General features: G+C 38.9%; 1 protein-coding gene across 1 annotated transcript in view; it reads right to left on the bottom strand.

Moving 5' to 3' along the window:
- DOP1A (DOP1 leucine zipper like protein A) overlaps positions 1 to 20,927 on the bottom strand; it is a 62,393-nt gene that overhangs the window by 28,907 nt on the left and 12,559 nt on the right. Inside the window, exons 7-16 of the mRNA XM_054393203.1 lie at positions 20,436 to 20,518; positions 17,489 to 17,597; positions 15,993 to 16,113; positions 14,812 to 14,931; positions 13,149 to 13,263; positions 12,660 to 12,689; positions 12,018 to 12,251; positions 7,652 to 8,276; positions 3,202 to 3,476; positions 2,364 to 2,516 (exon numbers count right to left, since the gene is read on the bottom strand). Of these exons, the coding sequence (XP_054249178.1) occupies positions 2,364 to 2,516; positions 3,202 to 3,476; positions 7,652 to 8,276; positions 12,018 to 12,251; positions 12,660 to 12,689; positions 13,149 to 13,263; positions 14,812 to 14,931; positions 15,993 to 16,113; positions 17,489 to 17,597; positions 20,436 to 20,518 (1,865 nt within the window). The remainder of the gene's footprint in view (positions 1 to 2,363; positions 2,517 to 3,201; positions 3,477 to 7,651; positions 8,277 to 12,017; positions 12,252 to 12,659; positions 12,690 to 13,148; positions 13,264 to 14,811; positions 14,932 to 15,992; positions 16,114 to 17,488; positions 17,598 to 20,435; positions 20,519 to 20,927) is intronic.

Genomic DNA, 20,927 nt, shown 5'->3' with positions numbered 1-20,927 from the left:
GTGAACCAAGTTATAAAAGTTAGTTCTATCAGAATACAACAGCCTCTGATAAGAACTGGGGGGAAACAAAAGAGCTATATAGCAGTTTAAAAGATATAATGCATATATTAAAGTTAACTTTTCTGACTCTGTGTTCAAATCCTATTTTCTAAGAAGGAAACAGTAGCAGGCAACAAGTGGTATCCGTGACAAACTTAGTGGCATTAAAGGATTCTTTCCTATCTTGATCTTAGCTGCCTTAGTTTCATAGTTTGGCTTGAAAATCTTTTACATGCTTAATGTCATAGCTTGAACAATGCTTATTTCATTCTTGCAAGTTGCACAGCTCTGCTCTCAGTTGATTTATCTACATGTTTCAAGGCACTCGAAAAGATCATGAAGAAAAAGCAGGAAGATACAGGTAAGCTTTTCAGTATGAAAATTCAGGCATACAGAGGCAGAAAGAAGCAGAGAAAAGAGAAACTTGTAGAGATACAATGATGGGATTAAACACAGTATCTACAGAAATAAGGGAATGAAAATAAGTTGGCTAAACAGAGACAAGTATTTTGTAGCTAGATAGATAAAAGTCTATCACTACCATGCCAAATTCAGCTCTGTAACTTGTATTTGGACAAAGAGGGACATGCTTACTGCCCAAAGGACTTCTAATGACTAGTTGTGAAATGCAGAACACTTCATAGTGACAATGGTATTGAAGTAACAATTTTAATTCCTCTCTGTCTTTACTGTAGCTGATTCAAGGCAAAAAGTTATTCCAGCTAGGCTGTAAACAACAGCAAAGGCCATACTATGATAAAATACATGGGTGTGTGTATTAAAACAGCCTTACCCAAGAGACAAGGAAGATGCTAAGCAGTTGTAGGGGTGACAAAGCAAGCAGAGCAACCAGGGTGATTATACTGAATATTAAAATAACTTCCAAACACAATCAGGGCTTAAAGTAAATTACTAGATGATAAGCAGAGACAAAAGGGTGAAGGTTTTCACTTGCTGGTTCTTAAAGCATATATTTACATGGAATGAACAGTAGGTATAGATACTTCCAATCAACCTGAGAACTGTTAATACCACTGTGACAATCTGGCATACTTCCAGATTTCACTTACAGCATGCAGCATTTAAGAGGCTTTGTAACAGTTAATACAAGCAGTATCTGCCACAAGAATGAAAATTTTAAGTAAAAGCTAAAAAAGCCAGAAAAATCACAGAAAGGACACAAGACAGATCACATCAGACAAACAGAAAACAACCAAACCAAACAAAACCACCAAACAAAAAACCAAACCAAGAGAAAAAGCAGCATCCAGGAAAGCAAAGCATGCATCACCTGTATTTAGTCTGCTTCTCACAGGAGAAAAACAAAACAAAACAACAAAAAGGCAGACACAACACTCCTACAAAGAACATTACTCCTAGGAAGTACTAATTTACTAATACCTGCTGAATAAAGAACAAAAATATCAACCCTCAAATACATACACATGACTCCCTTGCATGTAAGGCCATACACATGTAAGGCCCTTGCAACCCATGCTGGGCAGATGTAAGCAATTACTGTTTTCACAGGAAGGTTGGCAGAAATGAGTGAGTGCCACATGCACAGTCACAGCAGTTCCCAAATCAGCCTAATAAATGAAACTATAAATCCTCAGCAGTTTTATAAATATACCAAGCTGTGAACTGCAGTGAGTGACAGATTGGCTCACATTCACTTGTGCTGACATGGTTACTCCCCTGGTAGAAAGGCAAGAAGAAAACTGCTTCTGAAGTCACACAACCATGAGTTGCCAGAGTATGTAAGCAAGTAATTCTCTATCTTTCATTCTGTTGGGGTTGTGAAAACAGTTTGTATATCTAAAATGTAAAGAATTATAAAGGCCTCAACTCTTCTTTCTGTAGAAGAAAGGAAGCACAAAGTCTAGATGCTGTATTAGGACAAATTATTAGAGAAAATGCAGGAATCAGATTAAATAGGAGGGAGCACACTAGAGAACCGAACTACAGTTGGTTAAAGAGTGTGCTTAAATTTGTTGGAGCTCTACAGGACAAGAAGAGTGGTTAGGAGAACTAAAATGGAGCCTAGAAAAAAATGTATAAACACATTTCATATGTTTGTGAAGCATGAAGACATCATGAAAGCTACAGACATAAGGTTAAGGTTCCCTGTGAGTGGGAATACAGAAAAGAGGGTGGCAGTGTCAGAGGGTGGACAAATCTGATGTCCTGCATGCAAGTAGAAGAGTATTTTTAATGTCTGAAACAGTCAGTGTAAGACAATGTTTTTTTCAGTACTGAAGTTAGTTGTGCTCTCCCCTGAGACACCAGATCCATTTTCTTTCAGTAAATACATGAACACTTGCCTTGTCTCTGTGAGTCAACTGCTGACTAATAACATCTTCACAAATGCTAGAGGATGGAACGAGGTTGTGCAGCTGGTAGAAGAGCTCCACACTCTTCTGATGATGCTGAGGAGTTCCATCACCCAACTGGTCCCAAAGCGTTAAAGCTATGTGCTTTGTACATGAAAATAGAAGTTGCAAGAAACACAAGTCAATGAGCTATCACACCTTGTTTTGCTTTAGACTACTTCACTTCTATGCAGTGATGGGAAACATGACATCTGATGACACAAGATGATCAATAGGCAACTTACAAAACTGTCCTTTTTGTTCATGTGAACACAAGGAACTGTCTGAAATGCTGCAATAGCTTGCTACATAAAACAAAAAAAAAATAATCCTGTTTGGAGCCAGAACTCACAGGCACCTCCAAAAATGAATTTTCATTAAAATACAATTAACTACTTAATAGACCTTGCTGCTGATTGTCTTTCGTAAATGATTTCTTACACAAATTACACAAATGCAGAGATTGTGGCTTGCCAGAGTCCTGCATTATGTACATCTCAGTTTCACACCTTTGCTAATGATCCTCTTCAATCAAGTTGTACTTACATTTTTTAAATGCTCATTCAAACCAGGATTTTCACCCAAACAGTCAGTAAGGCAAGCCCACTGGGAAAACTTACTGTGTATTTTCCTTTAGAGTCTAACACAGATTAAAAGTGTTCTCAAAACACACAGAAAAAAAAAAAAAGTGGTTTATCATAACAAGGACAGTAAAGTGGCCAGGACTGTCAGCCTTCACCAGCCAGGAAAAGAAGTCTAGAGAAAACAGCAATGAGATACTGTGTTGTACCTTGAAGAAATCTGTCTTTTCAGCCATGTATCTCAGATTGCCTTGAGTAAGAGGAGGTCTGATGACCACAGCAACTCTTCCCTGGCTAGGGCTAAGAGGCTGAGCAGTTTCCACACTGTTCACATTCTCTCCAGTGACGAGAGCAACAGATTGAGTCAATCCAACCAAGTCCATCACAAGGGAAATAGTGACACCCTGAACACTGAAATTGCTTGATTGCTTGCAAGCATTCATTAAAGTCTGTAGCCACAGAGGAGGTTGCACTTGTTCACAGTCTGAAATAAAGATCACAGATGATATAGTCATTTAACAGTTTAAAATAATGATGAATTTCTACTCTTAGATCCCATAAGCACATGCACAACTGTCCTTTGTATTTCAACATGCCTGTTATATGGGTTTTGGAAAATATATGCAGGAGAGAGATACTTTTGAGATATCTCTCCATCACTTCAAGTATTTAGTAAGCAAAAAATAAGTGGCTAAATTTGAACATGGGAGAGAAAAATCAAATTTTATGGAAATGCATCCACATGATTTCATGTTTTGTACAAAAGTTGACTTTCAGTAGCTTGCTTCATTCACTTTTCCTCTTCCAGGAGATTCTTGACCAGCAATCAAGTTTTAACACTGTAGTTTGTAGTGTGAAATAATTATGTAGTACCTTCAACATTACATGCATTAATTAAAATGCTGTATTGTTGTTACAGTTTGAAGGGGAAACTTTAGCCTAGTCCCTGACTGCAAAAACTGAAAGTAAAATAAAATTACCATTGGATGCAAAAGGAAAATAATGGTAAGGTCTGTATAACTCATTGGATTGCTGATGGGATATAGAGTAGTGGCATAAACAGTTCTTTCTCTTCTTGTTCTGTTGCTTCTGTTTGCAACTTTCCTCTCTCTCTCTCCTATGGCCTTGCCATAGGAGTTTTGACTACTGTGTGAGGCAATGGGATGGAGGGAGGGAGTGAGGGAGGAACTAAACAGGTCCCCTGGATAAATCCAGGGGGGGTCTGAGAAGTTTTCTGTGTTGTTTATAAATTGCACATATATTGTATATTTTGTACACATTCATTGCAATTCATATTTCTAGATTTCAGTTTGCTTGTAAATAAAGCTTCATTGGCTTCCTGAGCTGGTCTGGCAATTTTATTTTGGGGGTAATTTTCTCCAAATTAGTTGTGGGTTAATTACAACCTACCACAGCATATTATAACCTTAAAATACTATATTATATGGATATTACCTACAGAATTATTTATAGACATTCTCCTGGCAACACTTCAGCAAAAGTATCTTGTGAAAAGTGATGTTCTGGGTGGCAGAAATTTGATCTGATTCCACCACACTCTGCTTTCACTGCAGGCAGTTGTTTTCCCTTTCTCACTATTCCCTCACTCGAAACCATACAGTGTCCTGATAATGCAAGTGAAGCTCACAGTCAACTCTCCAAGTGACTCATGCACCCTTTTATCACAGAAGTACTGAAGGAATTTTCCATAAAAGTTCAGGAGGGCTATTCATTGTGTTCCTACTATAGGCAAATGCTTCTAGAATCAGACAGAAGTGAAAAAATGTTATTTAATAGGCACAAATGTAGCTTCTACTTAGAAACAGAAGGACTAGGCAATTTCTAATTTATACCCACAGTAGTTACTTCTGCTGTGTAAACTGGAGCCTAAACATACCTACCAATCCCATATAACATTCTAGAGTTTACAGATGTAAACTTCATTCTGAGCTTGACTCAGTTCCTTTTTAAATTTCTTCAGTTAATATTAGCACAGATTTATCTGAGAAATGAAGCATACAGCAAAATTTAAGCACAATTATGCTCTATCAATATCAGATTAATCTGGCTCCTTCAAATAAACAGACTGATGACTCTCACTGTTAATTAAAGGCAATCAGGTCACACCATTAATGTAACCCATCCTAAATTTGGAACATGCTTTTGAACTCCAGAATAAATCCAGCCTCTTCAGCAGCAGAAAAACAAAGAAGAAAAGGCTGGCATGTGAATTACAGTGATTAGAGTCATAGAATGGTCTGGGTTGGAAGGGACTTCCAAAGGTCATCCAGTCCAACCCCCTCTGCAGTCAGCAGGGACATCCTCAACTAGATCAGGCTGCCCAGAGCCCTTTCAAGCCCCACTTTGAATATCTCCAGGGATGAGGCCTCAATCACCTTCCTGGGCAACCTGTTCCAGTGTTTCACTACCCTCATAGTAAAGAAGTTGTTCCTAATATCCAATCCAAATCTGCCCTTCTCTAGTTTGAAGCCATTGCCCCTCGTCCTGTCACTGCAGGCTTTTGTAACCAGCCTCTCTCCATCCTTCTTGTAGACCATCTTCAGGTACTGGAAGTCTTCCTCCCATTCTCCATTCTCTGTTCTATTGGCATTTCTGTTATGGGATGTAGGTCTCTAGGGACAGCTATGCAGCCCCATTCCTTTCACTATTCCCTTTCCATACAACAGATGTTTACATTTGAAAATAAATCCTTCCCAATGATTTCAACCACCTACAATACACACTTATTCCTCAAAGTCAAATGCAGCATCACAAATGGGAAAGTTCAGATGATGAATGAGCAATCCAAGACATTTCAAGAAGTAAGAAAGATTCCTACAATCACTGCCTCATACAAGGCACACACTGCTCATGCTTTATAGGCTCCCTGCTTTGGAATTTTACAAGACAGCAATAATTGGAAGAGCTATATTCACAAAAAAGTGATAAGAAAACAGCTGATTTTTAAAAATACTTTTAGTCACAGTCTCACAGTATATCAGAGGTTGGAAGGGACCTCAAGAGATCATCAGGTCCAACCCCCCTGCCAGAGCAGCATCACTTAGGGGAGTCTGCACAGGAATGCATCCAGGTGGGGCTGGAAAGTCTCCAGAGAAGAAGACTCCACAACCTCCCTGGGCAGCCTGTTCCAGGGCTCTGAAACCCTCACTGGAAAGAAGTTTCTCCTCATGTTGAGATGAAATCTTCTCTGTTCAAGTTTGAACCCATTGTTCTTTGTCTTATCACTGTGCACCACCAAAAAGAGCCTGGCCCCCTCCACTTGACACCCACCCCACAGCTATTGATAGACATTGATCAGATCCCCTCTCAGTCTTCTCTTCTCCACACTAAACAGCCCCAGGGCTCTCAGTCTCTCTTCATAGGGGAGATGCTCAAATTCCCTAAGCATCCTTGTGGCTCTTCTGCCACAACATTCATCTGCAGTCTGCTAGTGTTTAGGAAAAATAGGTACATTTTTAAAATCCATGACCCAGAAAAGGCCATGCTCTAGAAGCACAAAAATCCTGTGCTAGATCTTTTACAAAAGGTAGCATTGCAGTGCCCTTAATTAATAAACAGCTGTAACCAAGTTGCCTTCAACTGGCATAAATATTTGATATGCCTAGACCTCACAAAGCCCAAGATATGCTCTGCTCCTGGCTGTGTAACAAAGACATACACAGACTACAGGAATAGAAGAAGCAGTGATGTTAAATTCATGTTCAGATGGAGACCTGTAACTAGTGGAGTCCCCCAGGGATCAGTGCTGGATCCAGTCCTGTTCAACATTTTTTAACAATGAAATTGATGATGGGACAGACAGACAGACAGGCAGAGTCTTCTCAGCAAGTTTGCTGACAATACCAAACTGGGAGGCTTGGCGAGACTTGGACAGTCTGAGAGCTGGGCAGAGAGGAACCTAATGAGGTTCAACAAGGGCAAGTGCATAGTCCTGCACCTGGGAAGGAAGAATAAACTGCAGCAGGACAGGTTAGGAGGGGATCTGCTGGAGAGCAGCCCCAAGGAGAAGGACCTGGGAGTGCTGGTGGACAACAAGTTCTGCATGGGACAGCAATGTGCCCTGGTGGCCAAGAAGGCCAAGGGGATCCTGGGGTGCATTAAGAGGAGTGTGTCCAGCAGATCCAGGGAGGTTCTACTCTGCCCTAGTGAGGCCCCACCTGGAATACTGCATCCAGTTCTGAGCTCCCCAGTTCAAGAGGGACAGGGATCTACTTGAGAGAGTCCAATGGAGGGCTACAAGGATGATTAAGGGACTGGAGCACTTCCTTATGAAGAAAGGCTGAGAGACCTGGGGCTGTTAAGTCTGGAGAAGAGAAGACTGAGAGGGCATCTGAAAATCTAGATTCTACTCTCAGGCCACGGTTTGCATTATGTTTTTGTCACTCCACCATTAATTAGTGTCAAAACTAATGTGCCACCAATCTCCTTAAAACCAAGGAAAGTTTTCAAAACCCACACAAATTGACAGAGAAGGAAACTTACATTTCTGAGAGGAAGAGCAAAGAGCAACGCATACACCAAGCATTAACAGCATTACTTTCATTTTTTTTTTGGGGGGGGGGAGGGGAACTTAAAATATTATTTTAAAAGCAAAAATATTATTTTAAAAGCAAAGAAAAAAAAAAGAGTGCAGCTTACCAACTTCAGGCTTCCCAGGATGTAACTCTGAAGTGCGGTTTCCTTCAGCAATGTAAACAGGAAAGCTTGAACATTCAAGATACAGCTGACAAGCAGCAATGAAGGCAGGAAGGTATTCTTTCGGTGGCTTTTTCTTGTTTGCTTTCTTCACCTTAGCATCCACCTGTGATTCTCTGTCCCATTTTGTGGTCTGTCCCTGCTCTCTAGCAGAGTCTGCTGGAAGCTCTGCCCCTAAGGGCTGAGACAAGGAATTACTCTGAAGGATATACAGGTTAATAAATCTGGTTAAAAACTGCTGGACGTACTCCAAGCAGCACTGCATTGCAGTCTTTTGGATCGTTTTCCCGCTCCGAGTTGCTGTCCCCTGTGTCATTATGGAAGGAGGCTGTACAATGGTCTCCTCAGATCCCACAGTTGATGCTGTCTCAGTCTCTGAGGATGTACTACCCACAATAGGAATGCCAGGGGCACCGTGGCCCTCGTTCAGTGCTCTATCAATGTCGTCAGATGTATCTCCCTGGTATTGGACAAACTCAGTGAAGCCACTTTCTGATGATCGACTGCTTGGAGGATTCTCACCATCTTCAAACACATCACTAGGATTTTCAAGTGAAACTGATGGCACCTGAATGAGGAAAAAAAAAAAAAAAGTTTTATGATTCTTCAAAATGGGTTATCTGGGTTCCAGTGAGGAAAAAAAAAAATATTTCTTTCTCTGTTTGAAAGCAACAATTTTATTGCTTGTTTTAAAATCTATCTCAAATTCATTTTAACACAAAATGATGTTTGGTATTTCAGTAAGCTTGCCAGACTAAGATAACGATTAAAAAAAGGGTTGTTTATCAAGTAAGATACTTTAAATATGACTGCTTTCAACATTTGCTTTGGATCATAATCATTTTTTTATGCAGGAATGGAGAAATGCATAGGCACAGGTATTATTAATGTAGAGAACATCATAAACTAAAATATTCACACATCAAAGGCAACTCCTCACTTCCAGCAGGAAGCAGGACATTGAACTCTGTTGCCTATGGGTCACTTTAGCTAGCAAGATTCTTTAAATATTTTATATTTTAGCATGTACTACTAAAGGATAAGATATTTATCTCTTAATAAAAACCTGCTGCAGTCATAAAGGAGTAAAAAATGCCTGCAGGCGAAAGAGATGAAAAGGAGATGTCAGATGAGAAATACAGGAAGACCTGAGAGAGTAGGAAAAAATACACACTTTGATCACACCTTTGAAGTTCCCACTGTACAAGTAAATAATCACATTAGATAGTAAATAATTTTAACCTAATAAATATCTTGATATACTACTGATAGAGGAACCACAACTATTAAAATTTTGTCTCATTAGGAAGGCAGGATCAGTGTTATTTAACATTGTAAGTTGTGAAAACATCATTAAAAAAGTAACCTGTGGAGCTGTAAATGACAAATAAAATCTTCCATAACCTAAAAAACATTTTCACCACCTCCATATTTGTACTAATAAAGTCAGCTCCATTTCTCAATAAAGTTTATGCTCTTTGACCTAAGAAATTGTCTATTAAATGTGGTGGGAATCTTAATTCAGAGATGTATATATGGTACAACTTCTACAATCATCTTTCTTTTTACATAGCAACTCCAAAATTTTGTATTTGTCAAATAGAAATCTGCAGTTATAAAGAAACAAATTTTCCTGTGAAAACTACTAACCATTTGCATCTTCAAAGAAAAACAAAAGCAACAAAATACCTAGAAAAAAGAAAGAAAGGTTGCTCCACCAACAGGTCTTAGTGACTCGTTGGTTCAGAGTATCTACAAACCTGATCTAGAATCATAGAACTGTTTCAGTTGGAAAAGATCTCTGAGATCATCAAGTCCAATGGTTAACCTAACACCACCAGGCCATTAAACCATGTCCCAAAGTGCCATGTCCACACATTTCTTGAACATCTTCAGGGATGGTGACTCCACCTGGGTAACCTATTCCAGTGCCTCACCACTCTTTCTGTAAAGAAATTTTTCCTAATATCCAATCTAAGCCTCCTCTGACACAGTTTCAAGCCATCTCCTCTGCTCCTCTCACCTGAGGAATGACTTCTACTCAAAATGACCTATAGTGGCTTTCTGAGCTGCTCTAACCCACTGCAGTTTTGCTGGTAAACAGTAGCATAGTCTGCTTCCTGGTGAGAACACGAGGTGAACAGGGAAACAAAACAGAAACGCATGGATCAGGACTAAATGCAGATAAAGAGCATGCCCACATAGTCAGACATCTGGCTGTCCTACTGGTAATGGCTTCAGATCTAACAGGGCCAGAAACTGTCTTGCTGTCTGGCATCCTAATGGCTAGCCAATACAGAATTTGAGCATAATCTGAAAATCTGGATAACTTTTCCATGAATAAACCCAGAAATATCCTTATATATGGTGAACTGTTATCTTGCTTTACCAGAAACAGACTAAGAATGAAAATGAAAATTTGTCTGAGAAATTTTCTACTGACTCCTGGGTTAATGAGTACTAAAAAAAAAAAAAAAAAAAAAGCTTAGAAAGACATAAAGACTGACCCTGTCTTATAAAATACAATATAACAGAGATGACAAACATGGTAACAAATTTCTTAACATGGCCACATATGAACTGGATGCAACTGAATGGAAAAGGCTGTTTTAAGTTTAAAGGGCAACACCATTCAACTAAAAAAGGGTTTAAAAATAAAAAAGGCAGAAGAACAGAACCAGGCAGATATCAGCTGGTTAGGAAGAATAAGGATAGGATCATGCTTGAGTCCTAATGGACAAGGAAACACGAGCCACCAGTGGACCCTTCTCTGTTGAAGAATGCCAACCACACACGAGATTCTATTAGCAAAAGCAGCCAGTGAGTAAAGGGAAGTGGTTAGTCCCCTATGCTCAGTTTTAAGACCGCATCTGGAATATTGTGTCCAAGTTTGTACTCACTAGTACAAAACAAACATTGATGGACTGAGTAAGTCCACCAGAAGGCCACCACAAGAGCACCTGACATAAGAAGAGGTGGATATGCTCAGCCTTAAGAAAAACAACACTAAGAGTTGTGGAGGGAGAGATGTCTGTATTGCTGTCTGTGAGTTCAGCTGAAAGGATGGAGGTATGCTCAGAAATCCATGGTGAAAGAACAAGAGGCAATGAAGACAAGCTGCAACAATGGTAATTCTGATTGACTAATATGGTACACAAACAAGCTGTACAGAGAAGCTGTGGCATCTTCATCCTTGGAGATATCAAAACTTAAGCTGGACATGATCCTGAATGATCCGACCTAGCTTTAAAGTAGAATCTAACTTTGAAATCAGCCCTGCTTTGAGCAGTGATCTCCAACTGTCACTTCCAAGCTAATTTTCTTCTGTGATGTTTCTCTAGTTTCTTCAACTAGAGAACAAGGATTTCAGGGCATGTCACTTAACATACTTGACAGAGCCATGGATGCACAGACCAGACAGCGTTACAAGAGACAGAGCTGCTGGCTAGTTTGTTTCTTTTATTTCTTTATTAAATCATTCTAAAACCAGTAAAATAACTGATGACTATTTATCTGAGTGGGTGAGAGGAGAATTTACAAATGCCTGATAGGTAACAGAAGTGGAGAATTCTTTTTAGTTCAGTTATTCTACATTATTAGACTCTTTTAAGTGCATTACAACTTCAAATCTTGTTAATTTCATTCTTAGGCCTTGATTCTGAAGTGATGTACACATGCATAACATTAAATCTAGAAAAAAAAATTAAAACCCAAGACCTTTTAACACAGTAAGTCCACAATTACAACCTCTTTTGATGATCCAAGGTTCACAGATAGTATTGCATATCAAATTAAATCTTATCAAAGACTTAAGTATCTGAAGGGGGCCTACAAGAAAGCTGGTGAGGGACTTTTTAGGGCTCCCAGCAGACCTTCGTGTGGGCTTCCAGTATGTGAAGGGGGATACAAGAAAGCTGGGGAGGCACTTTTTAGGGTGTCAGGGAGTGACAGGACTAGGGAGAATAGAGCAAAACTAGAAATGGGTAGATTCAGATTGGATGTTAGGAAGAAATTCTTCCCCATGAGGGTGATGAGACACTGGAACAGGTTGCTCAGGGAGGTGGTAGAAGCCTCATCCCTGGAAGATTTTAAGGCCAGGCTGGATGTGGCTCTGAGCCACCTGACCTAATGTGAGGTGTCCCTGCCTATGGCAGGGCTGTTGGAAGTGGATGATCCTTGAGGTCCCTTCAACCCTAACAAGTCTAAGATTCTATGACTTGTAGGTGGTTCAGCACAATCTTAGAAAGCCAATTTTACCTTTCCACACAAAAAGTAATTTTCCGAGAAGCTGCAAAACACAATCAGTTACCTTTTTGTTTTCCCATTCTTTGATGGAGCTGCTGTGCCCACTAGGAAGCTGCAGGGTACCATCTGTACCAGCAGAGAGCAAAGGAGGTTGAACTTTGCTAAGAATCTTCGAGCAGAGTCTGAGAGAATCAGTAAGCTCAGACAAGTGCAGAGTGTGCAGATGGCTCGTCAAGGCAGAAATCATCCTGAGCAACAGCTGGGGCAAGTGTTCTGTCTGTATTTCAATATAAGTCTCCTGACAAAGTAATTCATAGTAAAACTCATTAATTGCAACATTAAATCCCACCCTGAAAGTCATCTTCTCTAACAGTGGCACCTATCAATTGCTTAACTGTATTCTAAACATACAGAACAAGGAAAAAGGAAAGTTACTATCCTGATATCCATGAATATGAAATACAGGCTTTACTTTAAAAAAATAAATACATTACATAATTAACTTTACAGTTGGGTAACTAACAAACACAAAGCTATTTAGCCTTTTCAGAATTTTACTTGTTCATCGCACAACAAACACATTATAAAACATAACAAGAAGGCTAAAGAATGTCCCTACTGTTATTTTAATAAACTTAATATAAAAGTTTAAGAGGGAAAGATAAAAAAGTTAAGAACTAAAGGAAAAACAGGCTGATTGTCATACCTGACACAGCACTCTCATACTTCTAGTAGGCTTTGAAATGAGAAAGCAAAGAATTGAGGACAGACAGGTACAGAAAAAAAACAGTTTCAGTCTTTGCAATGTTAAGCAATGCAACAGAAAAAGAGATACAGATACATCTTCTTATGATATATAAAAGAGCCTTAGAAGAAAGCTGCACACCTGAACTAACATATTAAGCTACTAAAGACTATACTTGTAACTAATACAGCATAATTTTAGAGAAAAGAAATCAAGGACAAATAAAAAAATTTCAGTTATAAACACCATAAACCCCACTTTGGTTATATCCAACCAGTCTATCAAGAAATCATACAATACAACTAAAACTTCTTCTAAAAGGTATTCACCAATTTATGGCAATATATTTTCAGGAAAAAAACCCAAACAATTAATAAAGCAGATGCAGTATTTCTGTAGACTATAAATATGCAGCATCCCAGTACCTGCAATGAATAACACAATCCTTACCAAAGAAACTATATCCAACAAAAAATCCACTAACAAGCAGAAGTTAGTCAGGGGGAACTCAGACTGCTCACTACCACCTCCAGGCCCAGTTTGAAGTCTGGCATGTAATGTCCTCCTGCAAAATTCAAGCACGGTTTCAAAACATTTTTCTCTTCCCCTTACATTGACCATTTTCTATAACCTAAGCTGTACACCTCAGGGATAATCCCTACAAACAAACAAAAAATCTCTCATTTGACTTTTAAGTATCTCATTTGACTCATTGTATGCTTTCAGAAAAAGCAGCAGCCAGCCTTTCACTGTAAACCAGGCTTGATTCATTAAATAAGGAAATTCAGGCTAAAGAACTGCATTTGTGACCCTACCATATACAGCATTATTTGCTAGTATGAGCACGAGCACCAATAATAGAATTAAGGCATAGTACTGCTGGAAGCACAGTGAATTTGATGTGATCTAAACCCAAGCCCTTGAGACAAGGACAACCAAAGGTGAAATAAAAGGCCCATGAAGCTTTAAAGTTGTGCAAGAGGAAAACAAAACAGGCTCTTGTCAATGTCCACTTCAGCTTCAGCTGACTGCATTGTTTTACTACTGACAAGAACTCATACTCTGATGAGTTTTGCTTCTGAGAGATGATGGAACACAACCTCCTTGTGAAATCATGCCTGAGAATATCGTAAGCAAAGGGTGTGAACAAAGGAATAATATTTTGTTTCTCCAATTATTTTGTTCTGCTGGGTGGGGGGAGGGAGGGGAGAAGGGAAGTGAGGGCAGTGTCACATTTTCAGCAATGGTTGAGTTATGCCAATCCTTTTCCTCTGTTTTGGAAGGGTTCCTGAACATGTGTCAGGGACTGAAAGGAAGATTTATTTGAAATAACAGAAGTGTTACAGACACCAAGTCTGACACAATGACAGTCAACATTTATCCAAAATTTTTTATAAGATTTTAAAAATCAAATTTCAATGGCATTATGTCAGTGACCTACAGTTGAAAAGTAGCACTCAGCTCAACCCACACTTCCACTGGGTTACTGCATCTAACAACAGGCAATTCTCTTCATAAAAATAGCAGGGCAGTGAAATGGTCCCTATGTGTAAGTTCTAACACTCTTTTTCACATTTCACTACCCAGAAAGATCTACCATTTCATAAATTACTCAGATAATTGTTCAACTTTAATAAATTATAAAGGATGACTTGAAAGTCAACTCACTGAGCCCCTTATCAAGATCAGAGAAGTCTCAATAATAAACTCAACAGTGAGCAATACTTAAGAGAAAACACTGGATACACGAAAGCTTCTTTTTAATTTTTAGTGGGGGAAAATCAAAAGCAAAAGCCTCAGACAAATTCTGAGGGATCTCTAAATCACTTTGAAAGAACTAATTGTGATTTAGCCAGTTTTTATGATTACTCTGGAGTCTTCACTTCAGCAGAGGAGCTAACTGATCTCTTGATTGCACCCAGACATGGACTTGGTGAGAAATCACACTGCTGAGACCACCTGGCACATCTAACTGAAGTAGGTCAAATTATCAGAGTTCAAGGGATGGGGAAGAAACAGACTACAGACCAAATGTTCACATTAGACTAACTGAAGTAAAAAAAACCTCATAAAGCCAAAAGTCAACTTAAACTCTACAGATACAGAGACCTACCTACAACATTCTTCAAACCAACGAGCGATGTAATCCCACATATAATAAGGCTCAAAGGAATTAAAGAGAAGATTGGCAGTTTTAATCAGTTCTGCTGTTTTCTTGTTTTCTCTCAGTTTGCTGAAAGGAAATACAAAGAACATTTTATATTTTCAGCCTTCATTTCTGAGTTATGTAACTACACATCACTGTGAGTTCACTCAGTGCCAGTTAACGCTGACAAATTATCTTTCCCTCATCCCTACAGTGGTTATTGCTCTGGGGCTTGGTATTTTAGCAGGTTTCTCATATCAATGACTTTCTATAGTTTCTTCTCTATCCTTTCTTTAAGTATTTATTTTCTAACCACATTTTTTACAGATCTGTTTTCCTGTGATCATTCCTACAACTGTTTCCCCTCTTGAGCTTTCAATTTCCCTCTTCTCTCACTCAACTTTTTCAGCTCAAATCTTGAAACTTTTTTTATTCCCACCTTTGGCTGTCTTACAGCACTCTTCATTTTCACTCTACAATGAAGTTGGTTAGGTTTTTTGTTTGTTTGCTTGCTTTTGTTTGTTGTTTTGTGGCTTTTTTTTTCTTTTAATGAATACAAATATAAAAAATTCCCTAACTAATCTATTCCATTGGCATTCCAGTTGTATGAAGCAAGCATTTTTGTCATGGATATAGAGTAAAACGTATACTAAATGTTTTAAAAAATAGTAATAAAGCCTTCAGATCTTTGCACTGAACATAGAATTTGCAATTAATGTCATAGATTCATAGAATGGTTCATAGATTCAAGGAAAGTTTCATAGATTCATAGAATACTTTGGGTTGGAAGGGACATTAAAGATCATCTAGTTCCAACCCCCTGCCACTGGCAGGGACACCTTCCACTAGATCAGGTTGCTCAAGTGGCCTTGAACACTTCCAGGGAGGGGGCATCCACAACCTCCCTGGGCAACCTACCAATGGATCCTGTATCTTCAAAAAAACCAACACCCAACCAACCGACCAACCAACATCCCCCCCTCCCCAAAAAAACAAAAAACAACAACAAAAAAACCCCAAACACAAAAAAACCCAAACAAAAAACCCCAAACCAAAAGCCAGGTTGCAGTCTCACACCTTGCAGTCGTGTTTGCAGCAACAAAATAGTTATGTTATTTAATACAAAATACATTACACTCATTATTCACCTGCTCAGCTGTGTGTGATCTTTGTTGAAAGAAGGCTCTGCCTGAAGCTCCAGTTCTGCTTTGCACTGTGTATACAATGTCTGAAACACTTCAATCAACACATCCTCTAGAATGGCAGGGCCTAGGGAGAAGTAACAGTTACCACAGTCACATGTCTTATAGCACTGCTAACTATCACTGAAAACTATCCAAAATCAAAACATAAAATCCCTCCCTTCATTTCATAAACTATCTACATTTCAGAAGTTTTTTTGCTTTCCAGAAATAGGCAATTGTAATGCCTGGGAGTGTACAAAACACAAGCAGAGTTCTTTTCCCATACAATGTGTGTACATTGCTGGCTGGACACAAACACCCAGTTCAAAAGCTATGCAGTCACATTAGCATGGCTCATATTGAAGCCTCCTCATCCTCTCTGAGGTATTATTAGCTCAGCAACATGGTAATGTTACCCCATGGATTCCTGATCAAATATAACTTTCAACCAGCATCCACCCCTAAGGTGGATCATGCTGTTATCATATGGAAAATATTTTCAAATGTTTAAATGCAAATACAAAGTAAAATATTTTGAGCACCTTGCATAATACAAGGTAAAAGTATTTTGATCATCTTCCTTCTCTTCAGTTTCAGGCAGGTTTTCTTTAACTTCAGATATAGTTTGCAGAGTTGGATCAAACTAGAACACCAACAAAAAACTTATTTTGAAAGGAATTCATAAAGTGGCCCTGCTTGAAACATCTTTTGTTTTCTCATGCTTTCTCCTAGCCCCATTGAGCTACATTCTGTGAGAGTGTGCTCACTGAGCTAAGTGGAAACCCTATTAGCTACTTCCAGCTCAGTTTGCTGAAAGGATCCTTCCTCATAACTCATTTTACTTTATGCAATCTCAACATACACACTGCCTCTGAAAATTTAAACTGCAAAAAATCACAAGTCAGCAGGAAGATGACAGATTCCTATCAGATATTTTGTTCTTTGTGGTCTCTCTTAAGTACTTCCTTTCAAGTTGTGCTCTTTAATTGCTGTATTTTTATGCCTTTACTACTCTGCTCTTTAGGACAGACTTTAGAAATAATTTTGCTTTTTTTTGGGGTCGTTTCCAAAAGTGCTATTCCAAAGAAAAAAAGCAAGATATCCAACAATTAATCGTTGTAAAAAGAGCAGATTATTCCCACAAGCAACAGGTGAGATTTAAAATAGTGAAAGTCACTATTTGATTAAGGAAATGAAAAAGATCCAGTCTGCATTTCTTATAGCATGCAGTCACTCTATGACTTTAAGCTGCTATTTTCTGTGCAGAAAGTAGAAGAAATTGCATTTGGTAAAAGGCAAATCTAATGAATGCATTCAATGATTACTTTGGAAGATCCAAGAAATCCAGCTAGCCTGCCATGACTAAGAATACAGCTTTTTCAATTTGACCAATGAGAGAGAAATTCTCAAGGTAAAACCTTTCAAAGCAAGTTAAAGACTGGAAGTAGTATGCAAATTACCTAGTTCAGGCTTATCCAGCAAACTGATAAGAATTCGAAAAGGCTTTAAGTCTTGCATTAATGTGCTTTCTTCTCCATGCCCATTAACTTGTAATATTCCAACCATTGCCTACAAAGAGCAAAACCACATCAGAACAACAGAACCAGAACACGGTTTTTGAAAGATGCACTAGAATCTTCATGTAAAAGAAAACTTCTCAGTAGTGGAAACCACTATTTCCTCTCATTGCACCTCATTCTCTCCATTAAGTATTCTCTCAGCTTTGCTTACAAAAATATCTGTAGGCAAAGCTGAGTGGAACAGAACTTGATAACCTGTACACACTGAAAGTCAAACCAAAGAATTATAAACAGAATCCAACTCAGAATTTCCTAATAAGAGAAGACATGAAAAGTGATGAAGAAATTGTTTTACAAGGTACAGCATGTAGATATTAAGGGCTTACTACATAAACATAGAATGGCCTGGGTTGGAAGGGACCTCCAAAGGCCATGTAGTCCAACCCCTTCTGCAGTAAGCAGGGGCATCCTCCATTAGATCAGGCTGCCCAGAGTCCTGTTGAGCCTGACCTCGAATACCTCTGGGAAAATGACCTCAACTACCTCCCTGGGCAACCTGTTCCAGTGTTCCACTGCCCTCATGGTAAAGAACTTGTCCCTAACATCCAATTTAAACCTTCTCTAGTTTGAAGCCATTGCCCCTTGGGCTAACACTATAGACCTAGTAATAATAACCTATCCATCTACTATATACCTATGTGGCAGAAAACTTTCTTCACTAAACAGACTTGATAGCAATGACAACTTTGAAACAAATGGGACAACTGAGGCTCTGTACTGAAGCAATTTAGGGAACAAGCTGCAGAATTAAAAAAAAATACAACAAAACTGCCACAGTTTTTGCTTAACTTTTTTCTCTGTGGCTGGCTTTGCTGTCTCAATCAAAAATAGCTTGTTTCTTTCCCAGCTTCTAAGAAGAGGACAAAGAAGAGAAAGAAGAGAGATGGGAAAGAAAGAGAAGCAGGAAAACAGGTTTGACTTTGCTGTCTGCTATAAACCAAGTATTATCGGTCACTAACCTGAAAGAAAAATCTTCTGTATTTGAATATGCCTTTAGAAAGCCAGAATTCTCAGTACATTGTGCCAATGAATAAAATGGGGGTGGATTGGATAAAAGAACACACAAAGAGATTGCTGGGAAGAAGGCAGAAAGGAGCATTGTCTTTGAAGTCTTTCAGAAGATAGCAAATGGTTTTAGAAGGTATATGCAATTTGTGTTATATAGAACAAGTTATTGATTTTAAACGCCCATTTAAAAAGCAAAACACATAAACAAAAACAAAACAAAAAAACCTCCAAAACAAAAACAACTTTCAGCCAGAAACCCAAGTGACTTACACCTGCCACACAAAATGGTCATTCTCCATTCTACTGTACTCCTTGCTACTGAAAATAAGTCAACTCCACACTGTTGTTAGTATTTTCAGACAGAAAAGCTTTAATACATTGATTAAGCTAGAGAGATGGGCAGATTAAAAGGAAGACCACAACCTATCAGCAAATACCTACGTTTTGCTAAAAGTTCACCACATCTTGTATAGAAATGTACAAGCAAAACTATCCCATTCAGGCCTTTCCCCTACACTTGGTTAACATTTGAATCATCTTCCCTGGGAGGCAGGAAGGTGAGAGTGTGCCAGTGAGGTCCTTGCTGCACTGGAATTCCTTCCTCCTTAGTAGGACAGCAGATCTCACTGCCTTCAGGTAAAAGTGCTAGCTCTGTGCTGGGTATCAGCTTTAAGTTGTGATAAGCTAAATATTCTTGCATCAGCTACCAATATTGGAATCCCCACTCTCCCTCCCAACACAGCACTGCAATTCTGATTGAAGAAAAATCCTGACCTTATCTGTTTGCCTTACTGATAAAATGCCTGCCTGATTTCAAGATCAGACTGAAAGTGTCTTGAAAGATGTTTGTATATTTTAATCACTGCAAGAGTATAAGCACAGTTCTTGAGGCAAGGTGATCTCAGCTCACTTAGCATGGCTTTAGGGGTCACTTTGCTATTCCTGCCTACCAAGGGACAGTAGAAAAGATGTATGGAGACAGACTGAGTTGGGGCTGTTCAGTTTGGAGAGGGGAAGGCTCTGAGGAGACCTTATGGTGGCCTTCCAGTATCTTAAGGGGGCCTACAAGAGAGCTGGGGAGGGACGTTTTAGGGTGTCAGCTAATGACAGGACTAGGGGGAATGGAACAAAACCAGAAGTGGGTAGATTCAGATTGGAGATTCAGATTGGATGTTAGGAAGAAGTTCTTCCCCATGAGGGTGGTGAGACACTGACACAGGTTGCCCAGGGAAGTGGTGGAAGCCTCATCCCTGGAGGTTTTTAAGGTCAGGCTGGATGTGTTTCTGAGCAACCTGCTCTAGTGTGAGGTGTCTCTGCCCATGGCAGGGGGGGTGGAACTGGATGATCTTGAGGTCCCTGACAATTCTATGATTTTATGCTCCCCTTGCCTAGAGGGAAGGAAGACCCTTCTCATTCAGACCTTCTGAGTACTATCTCATAAAATTTTTCCAGTTTCCAAGACACAGAGGAGTTTCTACAGAAGTAGAAGAGAATTCCCCAATACCATCTTACAAAAGAAAGGGCTCCAGTGTGCTGGAGTCATAATCAAGTATCTTCCATGTATGCTACATTCACTGTGAAAGAGGAGAGAGACAAATCTTCTATTTAGAATAACAATATAATCTGGACAGATAAACACATTAGCCCATGTCTTAATTTTTCCACTGAGAAGGTTTTAGGAGAGTAAGACACAATACCACAAAAACACAGAAACTGCATGGTCACATTGAAATGGCAAGTCAAACAATAAAAGACACAGCAACTTTGATCAGCATCCATGTATGGAGATCTCTGTCCCAATGAAACACAATACAGCTACCTGGACTAACATCTCCTTAGAGAAGGTGTTGAAATAGTAGGTAGCATGCTCCTCAGGATTACTGTGCCTTGTACTTCTGGGTCCTATAAGGGCACCATTGTTATCAAAACCTTTGAGCAAACAAAAGACAAGATAAATAAGTATTTGTCTCTTCATAGAATATTTTGCCAATTTCTTTAAACTAGAAATCAACACACTAGTACTGATAACTTACCAAGATGAAGTCCAAGTAATGTTGGCAAAAGAAAGATGATTTTATAGAGTTTAATACAGGAAACTAAGTGATACTTCCATGTAAGCAGTTTCCATACAGATTACAAACTACAGCTTTATGCAACATTATTGATCAAACTACTTCTTGTACAAAAGAAACAAACGTTCAAAACCACTGAATGAACCACAAGGAATACCTTCAAAAAAAACCCTTTCCCATGAAAAAAAATTCAATATTATTATGAAAACACAAAATTCAGTATTTAAAATATAAAGAAA

Source organism: Indicator indicator, chromosome 2 (genome assembly GCF_027791375.1).
Source record: "Indicator indicator isolate 239-I01 chromosome 2, UM_Iind_1.1, whole genome shotgun sequence".
Classification (NCBI taxonomy): Eukaryota; Metazoa; Chordata; class Aves; order Piciformes; family Indicatoridae; genus Indicator; species Indicator indicator.
This window is presented reverse-complemented; position numbering and strand designations above follow the sequence as displayed.